At 35.8% G+C, this 24111-nt stretch overlaps 1 protein-coding gene across 3 annotated transcripts in view; it reads left to right on the forward strand.

The window, feature by feature from the left end:
- The window catches only part of AEBP2 (AE binding protein 2), a 53836-nt gene that overhangs the window by 16506 nt on the left and 13219 nt on the right, over positions 1–24111 (forward strand). For all 3 annotated transcript variants that reach the window (XM_064459553.1, XM_064459536.1, XM_064459546.1), the window contains exons 2-5: positions 3069–3276; positions 6150–6257; positions 14392–14578; positions 20331–20455. In XM_064459553.1, coding sequence (XP_064315623.1) covers positions 3069–3276; positions 6150–6257; positions 14392–14578; positions 20331–20455 — 628 coding nt within the window. The remainder of the gene's footprint in view (positions 1–3068; positions 3277–6149; positions 6258–14391; positions 14579–20330; positions 20456–24111) is intronic.

Consider the following 24111-nt stretch of genomic DNA (forward strand, 5'->3'; position numbering starts at 1 on the left):
AAGTGGTCAGGCTGTGTGCTGTCTTGTATGCATTCAAACCTACTTCTAAGTACAGATTTTGGGAAGACTATATTTGGATAACTCACACTCAGATGTATGGGGGGGGTCACATTTAATTATTTAATTTTCCTATCATCCTGTTGGTAAACTTTGCTTTTATAACAGTTCAAGATTTTACTTCTGGGGATAATTTTTGGCTTAGGCATCAGCTGAAAAAGGAGGGGCTGTCAGTCCGCTAGTTGCATCTATTATGGGCCTGGAATGGTGCAAAAACTGGGATTGCTTGCAATATATTTTGCACTTAAAGCTGACAATTTCCTAGAGGGATCCTAAACTATTATTACCAGTAGTTGTAGGTAATGGCTGTTAATGCTGTTGGGACTGGTAGCTTCAGCTCAGTTGCATTTTCTTGGAAGTTTCTGGTGAATATAAAATAAGCTTTTTGGGAAAAGCAGCAATATGGAACAGATTCAAAACCATATCTGTAGGCTTCCGTTGGCCACTTTTTCTTTTTGCTAATCGTGGGTTGTGAGTTTGTATGTCATGAAAGAAACGGAGACTACTTTTGTGGAGTGAGGGTGAGGTGGGTGTGTGTATTCAGGGTATAGAAAAGGGAAGAAAATAAAGGTAATGGGCACATGGAAAAATGCTGTAACAGTAAAGAGCCTGTATGACTTTCATGGGTAGAAGCCATGCCTTGTAAATTGTTAGATCTTTTTTGAAATGGGGGGCAGGGGGGAAGCATGTGACAGTAGTGTAGTGTTCAGTAAGTATGTGTTTGTACTTTTATTAAAGAAAAAAAACCCAAACCTGTTTAGAAAGTCTCTAAAACTGTCTTATTAACTTTGAAAATAAAGGCCTAAGAGTAATTGGTCAGTTATAGTAATAGGAGGAGGCTAATGGGTTGGAAGAAGATTAAGGGATCTGTGCTTGGGATATGGTAGTCAGTGTTTTCATAAACGTTACCTTGCTGGTATCTCTGGGGACAGAATTTACTCATGAAACCAAATTACTTGGGGCATTTAAAACTAAAGCTTAACTGGAAAGTATTGCTAAAAGGAGTCTGTTTTGACTATGGCAAGACATTTTTATATTGATAAATGCCATGAAATCCACATGGTGGGTGAGGGGTGGAAATGTAAACAAGGCAAATATCTAAGATTTCAAAATCTGTCACAGGAAAAAACAGCTAGCACAGTAGTGATTAAAAAAAAATAGAGAATGTGAAAAATTGCTAGTAAAGGCTTTTAGAGCATAAGAGCAAACATGCTAATGACATCTTCAAATTTTGAATAATGGTGTAGTTTTTGTTTCATCCTTCTCAAAGTGTGTACTAGAACAATAATGGGTATGTAAACAGTGATGGTCAAAAATATGGAACAGCACCTATACCTTTAAAAGCAGAATACTTTAGCATAGTAATTACATGCAAGAGGTGGGGGAGAAAAGGGATATGATAAAAGGTAGAAAATTATAAATATTAGGTAGAGCTGAATAGAAATTATTTTCTTTCTTCACAGTAATGTAATTAGATTCTTTTTTCCTTCCATTTTGCTCAGAAGAATATGTAAAGACACCCGTGTGGAAAAAAATACTGCTACGTACAGGACTGTGCAAAATTGTATCTGTACCGTCAATAGAAGTGATTTTTCACCTCTACTTGGCACCATTAAGACTATGTCTGGATTACTGTGTCCAGTTTGGGACTCATCCCAGATACTCACATACCAGAGAGGATCTGGTGGAGGGTCTCCAAGACGGTTAGAAGGCTGAAGGAAATTCTGTACATGGAGAGGCTGAGAGATTGGGTTTCCTCAGGTTTGGGATAAGGAGGGCAGGCTTATTGCTCCTTTCAGTGACCTGATAGGGAGGTTTAGCAAAGGAGGAGCCAGAGTCACCTCAACCCTACAGCTGCCAGGGATGAGAGGTGACAGACAGAAGTTGCAACACTGGAAATTCCAATGAGATATAGGAAACTTCCCCCTCCCCCAAAATGAGGTTAATGAGACATTGGGAAAATTGTTCAGAAGTGTAGCAGAAACTCCAGCCTTTGAAAACGCTCATTAACAACTCGGCTGGACAAGCCCACAAGCAAGCTGATCTCACTTGCTCAAAGAGCAGGAGAATTTGACTGAGGTTCTTTCAAAGAGCTGTTCTGTAATGCTGGGGCTTTGTGGAAGACAACCATAAAAGTCCTAAAAAGCAGTGAATAGGTTCGCAAAGTTAAAGGTACGACAATAGTTACTGTTTATCTAGGAAGAACATCCATCTATCGCCATACTTTTTGCTTACATATGGAAAGGGTGCTCTCTATGCAGTCTTTTTTCTGGTCTGCTTTGATACTTGGCTCTGTATCTGCCAGGATACAGAGCAGAACAGCTGATGAAAATGACCCCTGCTGGCCGTGTATTCTCACTGCTGCTGCCAGCTTCTCTAGAAAGTTTTTAAAAAATAACAAAACCCACACAAACAAACAACAACAACAAAAAATCCAAAACAAACAAAAAACCTAACAACAAAAAAAACCACCAAAACAAAAAGCATTAGTTTAGACCATGTATGTGATGGACACTGACGTTCTGTGCTGGGGTAAGTGTGGGAGTACCTTAAACCTTCTGTAGAACTTCACTGCTGTACTCCTTTTAAGGATCTAGTGTTAGCAGTGGATGCTGGGCTAGATACATCTCCATGTCTGACCCAGCATGCCTTTTATGCCTTTTTTTTATTCCTTGTTTCCTGGGAAATAAAAATAATGAATGGCTGTTTAAGGTAGCCTAAAAATGACTGTTAATCACATGAGAGTTAATTTTCTGACAAGTCAGTGAATGGGAGAATTTTCCATCCCTCTCTTTTCCTAGTGTCCAGAAGTTATACTGTTGAATAATAGCAGCTATTTCCTGACTGTACATTTGTTATAGTTAAGGTGATGAACCACAACAACTAGCAAGTTTAAGATTTTTCTCTTCAACCTGTCTAAATACTTCTGAAACAAAGCTCCAAAGAACTGTGATTTTCATTTGTTCTGTTGACATGCAACAAATACGAACTTTCTCTTTTTTGTCTCTCAGCATAAGCAGCACTATTATGGACGTAGACAGCACAATTTCCAGTGGGCGTTCAACTCCAGTTATGATGAACGGACAAGGAGTTCCTGCCTCCTCTGCAAAAAGCATTGCTTATAATTGCTGTTGGGACCATTGCCATGCTTGCTTCAGCTCCAGCCCAGATTTGGCAGATCACATTCGCTCCATACATGTGGATGGTCAACGAGGAGGGGTTGGTGTTATGTTTTTTTTCTCCCTCTTTCTTAGTTGCCAATATTTTACTCTTTAACAGTAGCCAATTTTATGTTTTAAAGTATCAGTTCCATAGGCATTCAGCTGTGCCTTTTGCATAGTTCAATTGGTTTGGTATTCTGTGTTTTTTATTGAATGCCTAACTTCAAGAATGTAGTAAGTTCTTTTTAATAAATGATTTGAAGCTATCAGGTTTTTGATAATGTGCTAACTTAACGTCTTGAAGCTGTTGGTATAAGTGCTTATACTTGGATTTAATTTTCTTAAAACTATGTGTTACTGCATGTGAAGTCATACCTTGATTATTTTTATGAATGGAGTCTCATTAGAGGTAAAATATACACAGGAAGATATAAGACTCATTGATTTGAGCACAAAGTCTTACCAAAACAGCCCGCTCTGTAGTACTGACGGCAAGTATACCTTCAATATAATGCATGTAGTATTTTTTTTAAATTGAGGTACATACATAATAATGTATATTTTAGTCTAATCCCTGATCAAATAACGCAATTTGTTTGTCTCAATTTCAGTGTTTCAAAACATCTTCCAGTAGTGTAGTTTCAACTCTGTACTTAACTACCTGCTCTTCCCTAACCTCCCAAATCACCTTTGCCTGGAATATGTCATGTAAACTGCCTTTACATCACACACAATCTACCTGCCTTTGCCACTGTATGTTGCAGCTCTTTAATTTCTTGCAGAGCTAATCTTAACCTAGAATAGTCATTATCTTTTGACTTTTTATCATGTCACTTCTCCAGAAGTAAAATGTTAGGCCATTACACTTCATCTTGAGTGAAGAGACTTAAATAAAATGCTAATTTGCATTACCTTAACTAATTTATTATATAATCATGTCACTGAGACAGCCATGACTCTGGTTGTATTTAGCTAATGGGTTTTTCTTTTTTTTTTTGTATGATTGAACTTTCAGCTTCATATTTGGTGACTTTTTTCATTCCAAGCTCTAAGCCAGGAGTGAGCTGGCTTTTTAGCTACCCATGAGATGATTTCTGTAGTTCACTTAGCAGGTTTATGCAAGTGTTACATGAATCCTGGATGAAGCAATGAAATGGATGAGGTGTATCAGTATCCAGTGGGCTTCCACATAACTGCATCTCTGGGGGTCTTCCATGACCCCTTTTCATTTCTTGAAAAGGGACTGGAAGATTTTTCAGGTTGTGGTTTTTTTTTGTGTTGTATTTCTGTTCACTTACATTCCATGTGACATAATTTGTGCATATTTTTATTTATAAAATGTTACACTGTATTTGTCTTTCTGAAAGAGGAGCTTGTTGGAAGCACCAGGTGTCCTAACTGTTGCATTTGGTTCACACTTTTTATCCCCTGTGGGAGTTGGTTTATTTTTTGAAAAGTTCTTCAATTTGATGCTATGGAAGGGGACTGATCCTGGCTGTTTTGTTTCAAGGATTTGTCTGCCACCTGCTGGCGAGGTGTTTAAGTGGTGTTAGAAATGATATTCCTGTGGTTTTTATTGGAGTTCAGACGTTACTCAACTACAATGACTACAAATCTGGAGAAAAGTAGGAGTAGTAACTGCTTATTGAGAGCTTAAAAGCAGTGTGATAAGCATCCTTGTATGGTAAAATGTGTATTTTTCAAGCTAATACTGAGATAACGGCTTCAAACCAAACCAGATCCATGAGGAGCACAGGAAAATTTTGACAAAATAGTTTCACCTCCCAAAAATTCTTTTCGGAAATATTTTGGATCAGGCTTTTGACAAAGATCCCTAAGAAGCCTTACTTGGTCTTCTGGTGGGTCGTTTTTTGGAGGGATTGCATTTCCACAATCTACAACTTCATAGTAGTCACTCCTTTGAGTGCCTTGCAGTCTGTAGTTGCTGATGAAAATATTGGGATAGTTACAGATCTCTTGCACAGCCAGGAATCTCAGAAATGCCAATTTTGTGGCTTCAAGAGGATCTCAAAACTGAGGAGCAGCAGACATCAAAGGTTTAGCGGGTTGGGCCTTATGTGTCAGTAGATCTGGATCAATCATACAGACATGCAGGGTTTTCCAGCTTTGTTTGAGTAAGCTGGACTGTCTATTATACAGCAAGTACATAGCACTCCTGTGGCTGCTCTTTTGTTTTGAAAATAGTGTCTTTTGAAGACTGAGTTTTTTTAATCTCCAAAAGAGAACAAGAAACTCAAATCCAATTAGTTTCTTGCAGTTCTGAAAACCTGTATTATGGACAATGCTATTCCTGGCGACTGTATTTTGCTGCTATGAATCAGGGCTATACCTCCCTCCACACACAGACCTGTGGAGGAAATTCTAATGAAGGGCAAGTTCATTGAGCTTTTTAATTCTCTTAGTTGTTGATAGACACAACGAGAGGAGAGAGACAAGCAGCATGAGTAATGCACTCTTGTTCATGTGACTGTCTGTACACTGGGATCACAAAACACCCATAGACTTTGAATCCTACGTGAAATTGTAACTTTCTTCATCAGAAATTGCATATAAAGCCATAACTAGAAGTATCCAGTATTCCACAATATAAAACTCTGGTATCTACACAACTATACTGTAATTAAGAGTTTTTACTTTTTCGTGCTCAGAGTATGAGTAAGTGATTTTATATCTGCTACCCAGAAAATGTAAATTGTTGATTGTGTTTATTGCAGGAGCATCTGGTTTGTTTATTTTATTCCAGTAACCTGCTTTTTTGAATATTTGTGGTTGTAATTATTTTTTCCTTGGTGAGATGAGAAGTGTCTTGCAGAATAAATGGTTATTGTTCAAAATTCTTTGAAGTACTTTGTATTGTGAAAACAGGCTTCTTTTGACTTGTGTAAACTTACCGCATTTTTATTCTATTAGGTGTTTGTTTGCTTGTGGAAAGGTTGCAAAGTATATAATACACCTTCAACAAGTCAAAGTTGGTTGCAGAGGCATATGTTGACACACAGTGGGGACAAACCTTTCAAGGTAAGGTTCATTGTAAGACATAATCCCTTATTTTAAGAGTGATCTTATTTATTTTTCCTGATACATTATATTTAATTGAAAAATGCCATCACAGGAGGATTTCTTAAAGTATCCAGTGAACTGAGCTTTTTCTTTGCAATAGTTGTGCCCAAAGGTCCTTTTCTGTTAAGAAAACAGGTGAAGATACCGTTATTGATTCTCTGTACCTGTTTCTTGTAATCTATAAATGGTAGGGAAGTCTAAAACTAAATAGTGCTGAAGTTCAGGATTTTGTGCATTTCCCAGTTTTGCTGCTTACACTGTAACAGTGAGATATTTTGCCTCTTGCTTTACACTTCCACATTAAAACTTTGGATCATGCCTGATGGTGCACATTCTGTGCTTGAATAAGAGCTGGTTTTGTTAACAAAATTCAGCTGAAACACAGTCAGTGACTATTTATGGTTAACCTCTCTGATAAGAACAAGGAAGTCAGGAATGCAGGACCATTGAGCTGACTGTATTTCCTGCATAGTATTTTCTAACTTTCTCTTTCTTTCTCCCCCTAATCTGTACCTGCAGTTCTAGGTATAGTAGTGTTTATCATTCCCATATCCACCAATCCGTTATTAATGAGTTGCTTCATCCTCTTATGGATACAGTTGGGGCAGTTCATAGCTGTCAGTCCTGGATCACTTGATGGTAAGTCCCACCCACACTACTTCAGACTGAAGTTCTCCTTCCATGTAGGATATAAAAATGAATTAGGGTTTTTATTAAGTTGAGGTAGCATTTTATTCCTTCCTCTCCCCACCCCTAACCTCACCAAGTTTTAGTCACTGTTTCTCCACTTCCCTCTCCTCTCCTCTCTTTCTTCTCAGGTAGTATCTTCTTTTTTAAATTTTTTTCCAAATTTTTTCATTTAAGGCAGTTCTATTACTAAAAAACACTTTTCTGTTACAGTGATATCTTCCAGAAGTTAATTCTGCTGCACAGCTTATAACAGTAGTTGTGACAGAAAACAAAACTAAACTTAAAACGTAGAGATTAAAAATAGTGTGTTGCAGGTAAAAAAGTTTGTTTTTTTTAATAAAGGTTAGACTTTTTTTCCATACTGAACTGTGTGGTTCGGTCTGAAAATTTCTGACAGAGTGAATAGCAACAGGAAACTTGCTCTTGAGGTTATCATATCCTTTGTTCAAAGCAATAAGGTTAGCATGCTCTTGGAAGTATAGCATAAGGATTATAGATTCCTGAAAGTTTGTAGGGATGGTTGTTCCAGCAGCTGATCTAATTTTAAGTGTTAAACCCTGAATAAAAGAGGGGGGAAAAAAAGCCAGTCGTCAGAGGAAACTTGTCCCTTAGGTCTTCTCATTTTGGAATTAAATATTTTGTTTACCTCAAAGTAGAATAGGAAGCTTTGGTCTTGAAGGGAAGTCTTTCAGCAGGGTAATTTGTATACTTATTTGGTCTAGATCAAAGAAACTAAATTTTAAAGATGCTGGGTTTAAGAGGTGGGCATAGCTCAGAAATACCAGTAGTACTTTTGAATCTGTCAGAGTTACTGAGCAAAGTCAGTAAAAGTTGGTATGCCAGTTCTTTGGCTAGGCTCATCACAGCTAGAGCCCTAAAATTTAAAACAATTAGTTCTGATGATAATCTTGTGTTATATGTGTGTTTCACCAGCTGATTTTTCTGTACCTTCTGGCCATACTAAGAGAAGGAACAAAACACAGGCTAGGGTTGCAGTAGTTAATCATCATGGCTCAATGTGTGTCACTTCAGAATTTTCCTCGTACTGTTGTCTTTAGTCCCTCTGGTTTTTTTTTATATCTGTATTTCTCAAACTGTTCATGGGGGCTTTGAATGGAGGATAATTGTGGTCTGAGTAGAATTTTGTAACATCTTTTGTTCCCCTGTCATTTATGCTGAATATAGGCTTCAGGACTCACATGAGGTAGCCAAGTATATAAGTGTCTGTGATAGCAACCTATTAACTAGCCCCCTTTCCTCACTACTTCTCTTCTACAAGCTTTTGAAATCTACTATGATACAAAAACACTTAAGTATTGGATATTAATCGAGATCAGTCCAAGAACAGCCATTACTAATTGTTTTATGGCAATCGTTCAAAAACAGAGCAAATGTTTCCGTTTGCATTTAGCTGTTCTTACAAATCTTAATTGGTCACCTTTTAGGAAAAGCCAAATTATTTCAAGTCAGAGATAGATTAAGGTCCTCTTATTTTTGATGGCTATTGAAGACAAAGTATGTCTCAAAACCTACCTTATAAATGAAATTTTTTGTTGCCTCATGAGAATACACTTGCGTTCTAGCATAAAAGAAGGGATCTGCCATTTCAGACAACTTGATGAAAGTACCTAATCATTCAGTGTTTTAAAAAAAAAAAAAAGAAAAACCCACCACAATTCTGTGACAATTAAGGGCACAGAAAATTTACTTTTGTGAAGGTAAAAGAACACTATAATTGTTTCATGAACAGAGGAGGGTAATAAATATATGGCAGGTGGCTATATTCTTATATTTCTAGTCAGAGACAAAAGTATTTTGCTTTAGAACTATATGTTGAAGGATATGTCCCTGTCCTGTCACCCTTTTGCTTGCAAGTGGACTTCTTCTATGTAGTTGCCCATTTTGGGTTAAATTTTCTATTTTCGTGATACATGTGTTGTCCTTTGATTAAAAGCTATATCTGGCTGTAAATGAGCTGCTGTGCTTTCATATTAAAAGGTCTTAGTGGATTTACCCTTTCCATGCATTCATATAAACTTTGTGACTGTGTAGTTCGTTTGTCACAGAAATGAACCCACTTCTAAATTACGAAGGCAAAAAGTTTTCATAGGTTTCTCCTGGTTTTTCTTTGTGTAGTTTAGTGTGTTCCCCTCAGCATTAATATTGCAATACCTTTGTCACAGAAAAGGTAAATTTCTTCATGAATACCTATTTTTGAGACCTTTGGTATGCTAGCTCTGTGTATGTCCAGCTCATAAGATGATGTTTTATATCTGAGTCATCTGGTGAACAAAAGAAAAAAAAAAACCTAGATCTTTGGGCAGAATTGAGTACCTCAGTTTCCCTTTAGTCATCAGATTGCTTTTCTGTTTATTCCTTCTGCTTTTTTCCCATACTGATGGTCTTGGGTTTCATGTCGAACACATGGATGCATTTCTTGCTTGGTTTTTTGAGGCCGTCATCACTAAGTTGTTTTATTGAGAAAGTATCTTTTCCTAGGGCACCCACCAATCCCTTCATCAATAAAAAGTGTCCATTACATGAGCCATAGTTACCACTCATTGCAGCTAGTTCTCAGTCTGTAGGCAAATATTATTTCTACAAAGCAGTGTGCTTTTCCAGTCCTTCTTTTGGTAAGCACTGTTTCCTAGATTTGTTTTTCTTGTCAAGAGGAACAAACAGACTGGTCTTCCGGAATGTGTTTCTGGTTGAGAACTTGCTGGCCTTCTTGGGCCCACTGTTAGGTATTTTTGAAGTTATGCTGCTGCTTTCAGTACCTGAAGTTCATAGGTCTCGTACTGCTGGAATTTTTCTCCTTGCTTATTGCAATCTGATTCTAGCCATCCTTTCATCTTTTTTTGTCGTTGTAGACGTTCATTTAATATAGGTATTCTCAGGGCATCTAATTGTTTCTCTGAAGATATTTAGTATGTTAATGTTTGTGTATCATTTTACATCCAGAGTTGAGTGAGGGAAAATTAAATATTATTCTCTTTTTAGTCTTGTTATTACATAATTTTTGCAGCTTTTTAGAAACTGGTGGAATGTTGTGGAGTATCATCAACATGTAGTGGTGGTCCTGTTGAAGATTCAGCAACTTAAAAACTTTCAGGCTTTCAGAATATGTAGGCAGGTGGATCTAGAGGAATAATTGCTGAGTTAGAAGACTGATGCTGGTGACTGTCTTTGGCAAGCTGATAATGAATTTCTTAATTCACTTTATCTTTCCTGTCCTAAACTTGGCTGTTACAAATAATAAGTACTTGAATAGTTTATGTGCTGTGACAATCTGCATTTTCCAGCATGGTTTCTGGTACCCATCTAATCAAAGTACTACTTGCTGTGCCTTGTTGCTGTAGAAGGCATTGAAAGTTACTTGAAGACATATCAAATGAACTCTTAAAATGTAGTCTAGGTGACCAAATACAAGATGTTAGGCACAATGAAAGGACAAATGGTAGAGTGAGTGCAAAACAGTGGGACATTTTGTGCAAAATAATTGCATGTAGCAATTTTGTGTAAATATAAGACTGTGCTATCAGCTGCTTTCACACACCAGTTGCGGTGGGTATGCCCTTAGTGTTTCAGATCAGTCATGAAAGGTTTGCTCATATGTGGTAAATACTTTCATCAACAACGAATGACAGTACACAGGTTCATTGGAGGCTTTCATTCTTTGCTTAAGAGGGGGGAGTAATAATAAAAGTAATAATTCTGTAACTTCCAGAATTCATTAAAGGGCAACTGCATTTGGTGTGACTCTCAGTAGGGTAACACTTGTTGAAATCTAGAAAACACAGCCAAGCAGCTTCAGTTCTCACTTGGTATTCATGTCTGTTACTCTCTTGGCAGAATATCTTCTACCCCTTAGAGCATTGCAGATAGAGAAATGTAAAGGCATTCAGCCTGAACACTTAGATGATGAGACAATAAGAAGGTTTATCCAGATGTCTAAAATATTGTTTGATTTATTGGAAAAATTACACATTGAATAATCTAAAAAGGAGATTTGGTTATTTTGAATTAATAGGAAAATAACCGTGTATTGCTAGATATTTTTATCCTGTTTGTTAAAGTCACTGCTCATTATTGCCCATTAATAATGGTGGGTATGGGTACACTGGAGAAATTAAATTTATTACGTGTTGACTTATTTTCTCTTGAAGTAACATATCCACCAATCCGGACCCAATCTGTGATATTTAAATTTGAATGCAAAAATTTGAGATTTAGGTTTTGGGGAAAGCATGAAGAGTTGGTTTAAAGTTGTGCATAATAGTTGAGTTTGACTTACTAGAAGCCCTCTAGATCTGTATAATTATCTGGTGGGAAGCTGATTTGGTGTGACTTACCGTCCAGAGATCCTGAAGTGACAGCCTGAACTGCTCCTTTATCTTTGGAGAGAAGAGACTTTACCCATTAGTAACGGATTGCTGGATATATTATTTTAGAGAAAAAAAAGAAAAAACAGGTAAGACTTTTCTCCTCTTTTACTATTTCCTGTCTACTGCAAAGGCATTCTGTCATCTTTGATATATCAGCTGTTGATTATTTGATGACATGATCAGGTAGTCTCAAACTACACAATATCTGAATGTAATGATTTCTGCAAATATTTCATGCTGTGGCTGCAGGCTGTAAATAGGCTTTCTGGAAAAAGATAATTTCTAGTTACATGTTTTGAAGATTTAAGGGTGCTGGTTTGGGGCTTTTGAAATTAAAACTTGGTAGAGTAAGAAAAGTAAGTGTCAGAAAAGTAAGAGTAAGAAAAGATAATCTGTATAGAATATCTGTGATTGGGTTTTTTGTACACGACTAGACAAAAGTCATGACACTGAGTGAAACTGCAGTTTGTCATAAAACAGTGTTTCCTGTCTGAGAAGAAATACAATGAACTCTTGTGAACTTGTGTTTTAAAACGTTTGAGAGATGTGCCTGCCATAGTTTTTGTTGTTTTCAGGTTTTACCTTTTGATATTCTACTTTATTAAACTTGGAATATGGTAATACATGCACTGTTCCAAGACTTAAGGTTATTTTGACCTCTAGCAGGCATTGACAAGGTTACAAGATATAAATTTTAATTTCTCAGTGTCTGTTGAACTTCAGGGTATGGTTTTATTTGTTTGGGGGTTTGAAGCTGAGGTCAGGAGCACCTTAATGAAAGTTAAACCTAAGTTTGGATTTTGTAGCTTGGTTTAGTTTCATGAAACTGCTTTTATGGGCAAGGCAGCTATTTCAAGGACTTAAAAAATAGAGAATAAAGAATTGTTTGAACTAGTGCACGCATGTGTCTTACCTGTGTCTGTTGATTGTGAGTTTGATCATCTTCAATACAACTAAGTGGGTCAGGTTCAAGGTCAGGTTGGATGGGGCTTTGAGCAACCTAATCTAGTAGAAAATGTCCTTACTTACTGTAGGGGCGTTGGAACTGGATGATTTTTAAAGGTCCCATCCAACTGAAACCATTCCATAATTCTGTAAGTGTAAATTTTAATCTTAAGTATTAATTTGAAATAATAGACATTGCATTGAGGTTCCCATAGTGTAAATGAGATCAGGATCCTGAGTGTTTCGAATTTCAGATGTTGTGAAATTTCTTACCATTGTAAGTCACTACAATATAAGTGTACAATATTGCTATTGTTTAAACATGTGAAATTATAAGGCAAGGTAGAAAGGCACAGGTAGGTTTTTGGTAGAAAATCTTCACAATTTCTTAAGAAACTTATTAGTGGGGGAGACATGAGGAATAAATACAGTGTGAAGGATCATAAAGCTTTTCATCAGGGAATTATATATTTGTAGCTAGCTCAGTACTTAGAAAACTTTCCCTAACTTCCTCTAAGTTCTTTTTTCTTTCCCCTCTAAAAAAACCAAACACAAAAGGCAAATGTGAAAAATGTCCTCCTGGTTTGTCTTTTAGTCTCTTGAAATATATATACATATTTTTAGTCCTATAGCAAGTATTTAGCCCTTGGGGATAACACTGTTTTTTTTTCTTCATGGTCATTATAGTGTTTTATGATGATCATGGAAAAGCATTTGCCAGGTCTGAGGCAGAAAGACTTTTCAATGCAGCCACAGTTGGAAAACAATAAAGCTGGGTTTTAGGGACAAAACATGCTGTGTGGTGTTCTACTGCTGTTCCCATGTCTTCCAATCAAATGTGCATGCTTCAGATAAAACTTAGTACTATGTACACAGTTGCAGCATTGCTTATTCCTGAACTCCTGTTAGAGCTGCCTCCTCAGCTGTGAAGTGCTAGAGAAGAGAGGTACAGATAAAGAGGCTGAGAAAGGGGAAGGAGGGGGAGGAGCAGAGCAGATGTGGGAGGAGGAGAACTTTCCAATGGTTTAGAGTGGTTTCTTGCTACTGGCTGATGAACTCATTTGCCCTATTACTATTCTCTGGATCAGAAGAAAAACTGATCACGTGGACACACAATTCACTGCAGCCAATGATGGAATGCATAACTTAAAATCACTTTTCTATTACCCTTGTAAGCTCAGCACAAGAGAAAAGGCTTGTGCCTCCCTCCCCAACGGTATAATTTAAATAGTCATTTTGCAAATGAAATAATTGTAAACATAAACCAAATACTTATAAAAATACCAATAATTATTGTAGCCAGTACTGGCTTAGTTGCATGTATCTTGTGACTTCTTGTTTCTGCTTAATTATTGTTGGACCTTTTCTTATTTTTCTGTTTGAGAGAGAGAGGTCATCTTCTTTAAATAAGAACTTTCCTAGATACTTCTGAAGTAATAGTAGCATCCCAAAACAAATGTATTAATAATTGTTAATGTGACTTTCAAGGTACTGAATCAAATTTTTAGACGGAACTGTAAGATAACCTTTTATTGACTTTGCGTAACATTTACAAAAAGCATTAATCTGTTTCAAATTTAATGTGGGTAAGGATGTATTTTTTTTTTACTTCTGCCTTGTCACAAGAAAGGAGGGTGTTAGAGAACGTTACTGTTATCAAATGCAGAAGATTGGAAAGCTGTTGAGAAATTCAAAATACTGCACTCTTATTCTGTAAGACAAGGGGATGTTGGTCTATAAAGAGGAAGGTTCTTCAAAAGCATTTATTTTCTGTGGGAGGAGTTTCAGTGCATTGTTTGAGATTGGTTTTATGCTATACAATATTACTGAATATAATATAGCATAGAAAAATATTATTACACCATGGAATAATTCCTGAAAGTTATAAAGTGCAGATAGAAATTTCTTTCAGATTGTTTTTCTTTAAGAATTGCATGATCATTAAGAATGTCTTTCTTTTAGTGTGTTGGAGGTTGAGCCAGAAAAGTCAAACTGAAAGTTTGATCAAACTCCTGTGAATGAGTGGCATATAGCACGCTGATACAGTTATTCTTTTTTTTTCTTCTCGTTAGTGTGTAGTTGGTGGGTGCAATGCCAGCTTTGCATCTCAGGGAGGACTTGCCCGTCATGTGCCCACACATTTCAGCCAGCAGAACTCTTCAAAAGTTGCCAGTCAGCCAAAGGCCAAAGAGGAATCTCCATCTAAAGCTGGAATGAATAAAAGAAGAAAGTTAAAGAACAAGAGGCGACGATCGTTACGTAAGTATTTTCAGAAGTAGAAGTTCTTGAAAGTTTTGTTTTAGATAGGAAGTTTCTCTTCAATGTGCATGTTTCTCTGCAGATGTGGGTCTGGTAGCATTAGAGTGTTGGCATTCCTTGTCATGGGAGTAAAACAATTCAGATTCCGATTGTGTTGCTTTTTAGGGTAAAGGATCTGTGTGCTCGATAGAAAAGATCAGCTTTCTGTGAGCAATGGTTTGAGCTTACAATTCAAAGATGCTTTTCATTTCAGAGCTGCCTTTTGTTTACTTACTATATTGCTGTTTGGCAAATGTTCTGTTTAGTGATGATGAGGTCTGAAGTTCAGTACTGCAGACAGACATTGCAGATTCATATAAATTAGAGATAAATGCATATTATGTAAGCTCTCTTTCAAGCACAATGTTTTATTAGCTTAATGGCAGTTTCATGAGCATAACCAAGATCTAATTTTGGGCAGATTTGACTTGCTATATTTTTTGAATCTTTCTCCGCACAGTTGATGTTCATTAAATTTATATGAGCCAATGTACTGAGAAGTGTGATTTATCATTTGAAGTGAAAATTGCTTCCTCTAGCAAGTAATAATCACTTATGCAATACTTTTTCTGGTCCATTTTGATACACTTGTTTGATTCCTGAGTTGTCCTAGCATCAGACTAAATCTTGTCAAATTTATTTAGAGATTCTAATGCGCAGAAATGGTTAGGAAAGACTAGGCAATTGTTTAAAAAATTAACTTTGTTTTATAATTGCTTTGGATGCAAACCTCCAGTATGGAACTGATTATTTACTAACTTTAAATTGTAACTGAGACAGTTGTATTTTAGAGTAAAGATGCAAAAACCCATTTAGATTTTTTCCTGCTAGTATGTCAACAGCTGAAGAAAACACTTCCATTAATTTTTACCTGTGGTGTAACGTCAACCTTACAGTATTGGAGAGAAGCTCAAGATACAACAGGTCCAGTGGTTCATAAAAAGAGGTATCTCGTACTGTCCACAGAAACGGACCTCTGTTCAGAAGCAGGCAGTTGTTTCAGTCCTGTCTCCTCACTGGCAGTCAGATTTTAGTGACAGTGCACCAGAGAACTTGTGTTAACTGGGTCAGCAATTGTAGTCTTACTCTTCACAGGAACAGAAAGAGTTCTGGAAAAAACACAGTTACCAATTATTTAAATGGTACTGTAACAATGGGTGCACATACTAGTGGTCTTAAGTGATTACTCTATATCACATGATAGATGAGGTCTTTAGGATAATCACAGTGCTCTAAGCAACTGAAATTTATGAAGCAGTGGTAATGTTTGTACCTTGAACACAAAGAGGTCTGTCCTGGAAAGTTACACTTTTCAGAAGTCTAGGTGATACCGTATTTCCTGTGTCTGTCTTCCATACTGTGTGACAGCTATCAGTTCAGTGCTTAAAGAGCCACTGTTAGCTTTAGTTATGGTGATTTTTTTTTAAAATGTTTTTAATGCTTGGGTATTCTTAAAATATATGTGAGCAAATTATACCATTAAACACATCTTAAAAATTTGCAGAGTTCCTCTAATTTTGACACTGATTCAACATTCAAAGAAGGTAGAAAGCTACTTTTGTTCTTTTCAGAATTTGACTTTCAAAGAGCTTTTCCTTTTACTCTGGCAATCTATGTGAATGAGAAGTTTCAAGAAGGGAAGGCTGATCAATGAAGGGTTATGTGGTTACTTTGCGGTATCCTTTTAGTTCATCTTGGATGTAATGAAAGAGACTTACTTGAAATAGTTGCAGGTTCCTGAAAGATTACTTTGATTTGTTGACTGTGTTACTCAAAATATAGACGTTCAAGACTTGTCACTTCAAAATTTTTACTTTCAGAGATTCCTGAGTTGCATCTTGGCTTGCTTCTTGTATTGATTTTGTTGATTGGCTGATTTTATGCATCTTAATTGAATTTTCCCGCCAGTAGATGCAGAGGTAGTTTTTCAGGTTGGCATTTTATTACTAATTGATGAACGTTATTGACTGACAAGTTTCAAATATGAGCTTTGTAGTTAAAACTTCAAACTATCTGCTAAGGTGTTCTAGTCTTAATAAGAATTTTCTGCAGAATTCTTGAATTAATCTGTGGCAAAAAATATAAGTACTAAATATTATGGGTATGTTAAAGACCTAACAGTAGTACTTCGATGGTCTGCTGTCTTGATCAAGTGTTGCACAGGAAGAAAAATGACAGCTGCTTGCAATTTTTTATCTTCCTTCATGAGACAAATGCGGCTTTGGCTGTAGAGTTTTGCCTTAAAGCAAAAATAATCTCCAGCTGAGTTGGGAACAGACTACTGTAATGTATTTCTCCAGAGGGTATGCGACCCAGAAATGTATCCGAAGTTGATGGCATTTTCTGAAAATGCTAAGTAGTGGTAGCTTTTCTTTAAAACTTTGTGTGGATTATTGTTGATTAGGTGAACTTGACAAAGGGCTGATAACAATTTTGCTTGTCTTTGTTTCTTAGCTTAGTTTTAGAGAATGAAGTTTGTCTGTTTTGTCTTTACAAGAAGGGTGGGTGGGGCAAGGACCCTATCTAAGAAGCCAAAGTAACAAAACAACAGCATTAAGTATTTTCAGCCTAGAGTATATAAAGCTAGGAATGTAGATTTATATTTAGTATTTTGAAAGTGTCCGAAAGGGGAGGTGTTGAACACAGGTACCAGGTTCTCTGCAAGTTGGGTTACTAGTCGTTATGGCAAAAGGGTGAAAAGCAAGATGCTATCTGATAGTATACAGTCTGTTTAAATCAATCACATAGTCATTTGATGAAAAAAAATGAGTTTTGCACCACCAAAAAAATTTTCCCTTGAAAAAAATGTTGTCGACATGTTTTTTATACCTCCTTATGTTTGATTAGACCCTTTTTGCAAGGGGTAAATGGCTTACTAAATATTGTCAAATGATTGCTATTACATGCTGCTATTGAAACACCCTTGTGTACAAATTCTTAATATTTTAAATACAGAAAATAAGTTAGCTTCTTCTATATACATCTGTTTTATATCTGAAGGTTAACACCCTTCTGAGACACTAATGCATAAATAAAAGAGGAGACTTTACTGTGGTTTTATATGTGACAAGAACATGATCATCTAACTTGGACTATAAAGAGAATTCTTACTGTTACTTGATTTTTTTGTTGTTGTTTTCTCTTAATGTCTTGCCCTTCTTAAACTGTTTTGCATTTTTCCTGTCTGTAAACAGTATGTGTTCTTTTTAAGTTTGGAAATCAGTGCTTTTGATGAAAGCATGTTTTACTATAGATACCTTTATAGCTGGTTACATCAGTGGTGCTAAAGAGACTGTCTGATTTTTGCAATATCAAAATTCATATGACGAATAATTCATGATTACAGTCAGTAGCTTGATCTTCTGAATAGCCTTAAATACATTCACTGCTCCATGTAGCCTGTCATTTAGAGGTATAGAGCCAAATGTATTGAAACTGTGTATCTCTAAATTAGGTCATAGTATTGCTATTCTGAAGCTGCCTGAAAGAATTTTGCAGAACCTAAGATTATATTTACAATATTGTCACTGGCTTTTCCAATAGCAAAGATGACACTGTAGTTATTAACAAGCATAATTCAGTTCACTGGAGAAATGTGAGATAAGGAGACACTGTTCAAGGTATTTACAGTAATTTGCAGTAAGAATGCTAGTTACATAAAACTTGGAATTTCATTTAGTAGGCTACTGGTATGAAGATTTTAATTTATTTGATGTAAGTAATTGATGTGTACTTGGAACTAAGCAGGAAGGGAGGCACATTACTTTGAAAATCATTCTGAGGGAATAGATTTAAGATACATAGAAGACTTGGCGTTTACACTCAATAAGGAGTACATAAAGCTATTTATTTGCCATTGATAAATTGTGCCCTTTCTTCAGCATCTGTTGAATGCTATCCAATGGCAAATCCTGAAATTTGCTATATGAAACCAAAAGCAAAAATTTGGGGCTGTCTCTTCTTTTCTACTTCTATTCCCTTCCCTTCCTTCCTCCTTCATATTTATAAAATATTTATATGCTTGCATCACTGATCACTTGCAGCATGAGCTGTGGTTCTACGTTACCACTTAAAACGGGAAAACATTTTAGTGAAATGATTGCTTAATTGGCAGTATCCAGCTGAGGTAGAAGGACAGAACATAATGTACAGATTAATGCTTAACAACAGTCCCAGGAGTGTAGCAAATACTAGTTTTAAGTGGAATTTGTAGTTTGTTTTGAAATAATAGATAGATAATCTTGGTGAAAAGGAATACAGAAGTTGTATTAAATGAAGACAGCAGAACTTTGAATCACTGTTCTTGCAGATTACAGGATGATATATAGTTGATAATGTAATATCAGCTCCTGTTCTTACTTTTGTGTGTTATATAGAGAATTACTGCTCTGAAATAAGACTTTAAAAAAAATCTAGATACTTTTGTACTGTATTTACTCGTGTAATTTTACTACACTTCTATATGGTGTTTTTTAAAAAATGTATGTGAAGTATTTCTAAAGTTATGCAAAGTATGTGCCTAGTAGCTGTTATTTTTTAATGTACTCTTAGTGTAGAATTGATAGACCTTTTTCACACTCCAAATGAGAATTCAATTATTTTTTTTACTGTTCAAGAAACACTTAACTATAAAGGTCTTTTTCTAAAAGGAAAAGGGCTTTATTAGTGCATGCTGATTTTTAGACTACTTATAAAATATCAGATGTTAATTGCACTTATAACTTGTAGTGTAGTATGTGATGCAGTTAGTACTTGGCTGGAAAACAATCTGTCTACTAATAATCAAAAAACATGGAATGACAACTTTTACATAGAAAGAAACATGTCTATCAGTGTGGCATTTTTCACATGACTATTCAGCATTATTACTCCTTGGAGATAAAAAATTTATTGACGAGCTAGTATTTTTCTGTATGCTCACAATAATTCTTACTTAATCCTTTGCTGTGTGTTCCGCTGCAGTACAAAGCAGTTTTGGTTTTAGTGCCATTGTTGATCCCTCTGCAGCATTGCAGTATTTACTGGAAATAACTGGTGTTTTTCTAGTGATTATAAATTAGATCAGAGCAGATAATCTTTAATAAAATTAAGAAATAAGTTAGGGGTAGAATTCTGTATTTAAGATGTTGATTGTATACACTTTCATGTTTTCAGGATGTTAGTATTTTTTAAAAGTCACAGCAGTAACATTGGAACTATTGACTGTGCAGTAAGGGTGAGCCAGTTAGGTTCCCATATAAATACCACAACCAAACTGGGCTGACTTTGCATTAAATTAGAACTCGTCTTTATTAATGAGTTCTGGGTTTAGTTTCTTTGTACTGGGACTTTTAAAAAAATTTTTATTAAGAGATGATCGCAATGGATGTTCCCAGAGGTACTCAGCAAAATTAATGAATTCTTAATTTTGAAGATTAAGAAAGAATACAATTCACTTGAAACTTTAAAAAATGAGTGAGTGTAATTCAGTTTGTCAAAACAGCTGTTTTATCTACAAGGAGTATGTTTTGACCAAACTTAAATGGATTGTGACCCTCTTGGAGTCATTCCTTCCTCTCAGCTAAATTAATGTTTACAACTCTTTGACAAGGTAGTGCTACTACCATAGTGATAAATGATTTACTAATGACACTGCAGACTTATTTACATGCTTGAATGTGTTTGAATGCTTTTGATGTGCTGAACGCTAAGGATCTCTTCCTTTTTTTTCTAGCAAGACCTCATGACTTCTTTGATGCGCAAACACTGGATGCTATAAGACATCGAGCCATCTGCTTTAACCTCTCAGCACATATAGAAAGTTTAGGAAAAGGCCACAGTGTTGTATTTCACAGTACTGTAAGTATATGTATTAATGCATTCTGTTTGTTTACCTATGTGTCTGAAAAATCTAATTCAGAATATTTGTTTTCCTCGTACTGCTGTAGGCATTAATCAGAAGTAAGTATTATAGTGGGTATTTTACATTGTTGATTTGTCCATTTCTCTTAGTAAATTAACATTTTAAAAGTAGTGCTAGCAGTTGTTTGAGCTCACAAACTGAATAGCTTGCAACATTGCCTGTCTGATACACTTGTGGAAATGTCTAACAGCAAGTATGTGTTGCAGAAAAATGTGGTTATATCTTCTAAACGAGAATGTGATTTGACGGCGTTTCCATAGTTCTGAGTGACTGCTAATTTATCACAAGGAATACACTGGGGGTAGCTGTATAATTGAATATTTAAGATGCTGGTCTGATATTTGTACTTTTTCCTTTTTTCAGTTTAAAAAATGTAATCCTGAATAAATGTATTATTGTCCCCCTTTTTTTCTTTTAACAAACTTACCACCAAAATGTCAGTGAATGGTTAGGAGGTAGCAAATACCAAGTGGGGAACTGGGCTTTAGTCCTGTTTCCATATCCTATTTTGTTAATTTCACTTGTTTGTGGATAGGATAGACATCAGTATTAATTTATGAAAGTTTTTTTGGTGAAAAAGTACTGAATTGGGGTATAGGGATCAGAAGTTCAAAAAGCTGTGTAACCTCAGGTTTTCTTAACCAAATTGGGGGATATGGGCACCTAAAAAGTATAGACTCAGCTGAAGAAAAGAATTAAGAGATGGGATGAAATGGGGGGGTGTCCTTTATAAATTGGCACTCTAATGTAAGATGAACTGCAGCCCAAGGAAGGGATGCTGACTGCTGTGTCTTCAGCCAAGGCTTAACCTTAACACATGATTCAAGCTATTGAACTGTCAGTCTCTTTCCATATAAAAGATTAATTTATCCTGTTCTACAAGACTGATGATTGTTATAAATATCTGTGGCCTGTATTAGAAATTTTTCCCAAATGGTTAGTCCTGAACTTTATGTGCATTGAACACCAGCTGCAAGTGGAGATTTGCAGGTGGCTTAGCTGTTACTGTATTAAAATCTCATTCTAGTTTTCCTGGCGAACATGGATTTTACAATGCTGTGAGAAAAGCAGAGTCTCTTCCAATTCACAGCTTGCTTTAACCTGAAATTTTATCCAGACAGATGACTTGGTGTGGAAGCTAACCTTTGGCTATTGGAATAATTCATAAGGAGATGGAATTAGAGGGAGGAATACACCCTAAAACTGCTTTGAATTACCTTCAAAGAAGTGGTGAAAATCCTTTTAGCTTATCTGTGCAAGCCTTGCTCAAGATGATAGGCAGTTGATTAAGTCTGAAATTGCTTATACCTCAGTTGTGGGAGGGGTTGTACCAGTGGCAGAACTGTTGTAAGATTCCAGCCCTGCGCTGCACTTTGCTACCCTATTTTAGTGTGCTGCTACAGTGGTGTGGGCTTGTGCTGGACATCAGCTATATTGAGAGTCAGCTAAAGATCTGCTTTAAAAAGAACAGGTAGAATAGAAGCAGTCTTGTGGATGGATGTACACTGTTACACTGACCTAATGGTCACCTCAGATGCAAACACATCTTGCATAACTTATAAGAAATAGGACATTGAATTTGAATGGTGACGGGCTAAATAGCATGATACGGTTTGTGTGGTCCACCTTCAGATGAAGAAAAAAATGTGTAATTATCAGGAGCATTAATTTGAAAGGTGAAAAAAATGAAGATAAAATTGTCTTGCTGTCTGAAAACTGACATAAATGATGGAGGCTTATATTTTTATGCAGCATAAGAATAATGTCAGCACAATGTAGTATTTTATAGGATGGATATCCTAGTGAAAAAATAGTAATGTGAAAAATTTCTAAGCAGTCATTGTAGATACCCTTCATCTCCTATGAAAAGACATATATATATATCATTTTTTAAAAACCCATCTCTATATAGATATGGAAAGCTGTAGGATGCAGTCATCAATAAAGCCTTTTTGAAGAAATGTTTTTGCCCTCCAGAGTTAACCTTTGACTTCATTATAAATTTTTTCTGCTTAATTTTTTATGGCAGTAAAATTCTCACTACTTTGATTCTCTGAATTATCAGATGGAAAAAATCAAGCATTTCTATTTAACCTAAACAGCAGATATTGCAGTGATTAAAAAATGCAGCTTATAGGTTATTCTGTCTTCCCCCACCTTTTTTGAAATAGCTAGAATTAATTCTCTAAAATATTTGAATACTGAACTGTGTTCCAGTGTTTTTCACTGTTTTTAGCTTTTTTATATAGTTCAGCTATCACATGTATTAATACTAGTTGTGTGTGTTTTGAAATTTTAAAACTTTGAAATACAGTAAGTGGCTAAAGTAAGATGCATGCCAGTTTATAGGGTGACATTTTTTATTGTTCCAGAAGAGGTCAGCAGAACTCCATTTCTGATTTGAGACAACTTTGCATGCTTCCTTCACGGAGAGAAGTTAAAATTAAATTTCCCTCTTGTTTCTGGGACAGTGCATGAAATTTAGAGAATATAGTAAGTTTTTTAAAATAAAGCTGTAGTGACCATACATCTACTGACTGAATTATATTTTTAAATTAAAAACTTAAATCCATTTAAGTTCTTTACAAAACAATTTTAAGTCTTCAGAGCATTTTTATTGCAGACATGCTAGATGATGTCTTCCGTTTCAGTTGTAACTTTTGCAGACTTGACTGTAAAGCTCAGATTACTAGTATCAAAATAGCAAATCATTTTTTGAAGTTTTTTTTCTCAGAATTTTTGCAATTCTGTATTTGTCTGCATCATAGCTGTGTTTGACTCTAACCTGTCTAGGACATGGTAAAATTTTCATTTCACTAATTGTGATAAAAGTGGATACTTTTAATACCTTTTTTATAAACCCTTTAAATCTGTTAATTTCAAAATATATGTAGGAGGAAAAAGCAATAGTGGCTATAGATGCCAGATTTCTGTTGTCTTCTAACAGAAAGCTAACATACTACTTTAATATTAAACAAAAATAGGCTTGTTACATATGTGGAGAGACGATCTTTCATTCCAGTCAAACCCAAGTGAATTGCTCAGATTTTTGAATATTGATTGTTTATCAGAGACAAGACAAGACAAGCCAATGATATGGGGAAAAAGTCTGCAAAATTAATACTGGATACAAGTATATCTCTGTGCGAAAGCACCCTAGGTATAACTTTCATAGTTTTCATGTATTATATATGATTAGCTCTTTTGTTATGAAAAATCATTTTTTAATTTCCTACTGCTAAAAGTTATTTTCTCTTCCTATTAAACTTGTCTGTGTGTGAAAGCTGGTTCCAGCCCTTAGTTTGGCACTGATTGCTTGAAGATGCTACTAGGGCTCTAGAACAAGAGAATGGTACTTGCACTTCAGGCAGTACTTGAAGTGCCCTAAATTTTGTACTCTTGAGTCTCTCTTACACATCAGTGTTCATTTCTTTAGTTTTTACAAATATATCTTTCTTCAGTGTGGTGATAGTAAGACAGGAGAGTCATGAGTTTTGTACTGCATATTCCTGAAAATGAGAAATTGTAAAGGTCAGAGTTTATACTTTTTTTCCCCTGTTGGAGAATTCAGGTGATGATATTTGGTTGTACT

This window comes from Phalacrocorax carbo, chromosome 1 (assembly GCF_963921805.1).
Source record: "Phalacrocorax carbo chromosome 1, bPhaCar2.1, whole genome shotgun sequence".
NCBI classification, from domain to species: domain Eukaryota; kingdom Metazoa; phylum Chordata; class Aves; order Suliformes; family Phalacrocoracidae; genus Phalacrocorax; species Phalacrocorax carbo.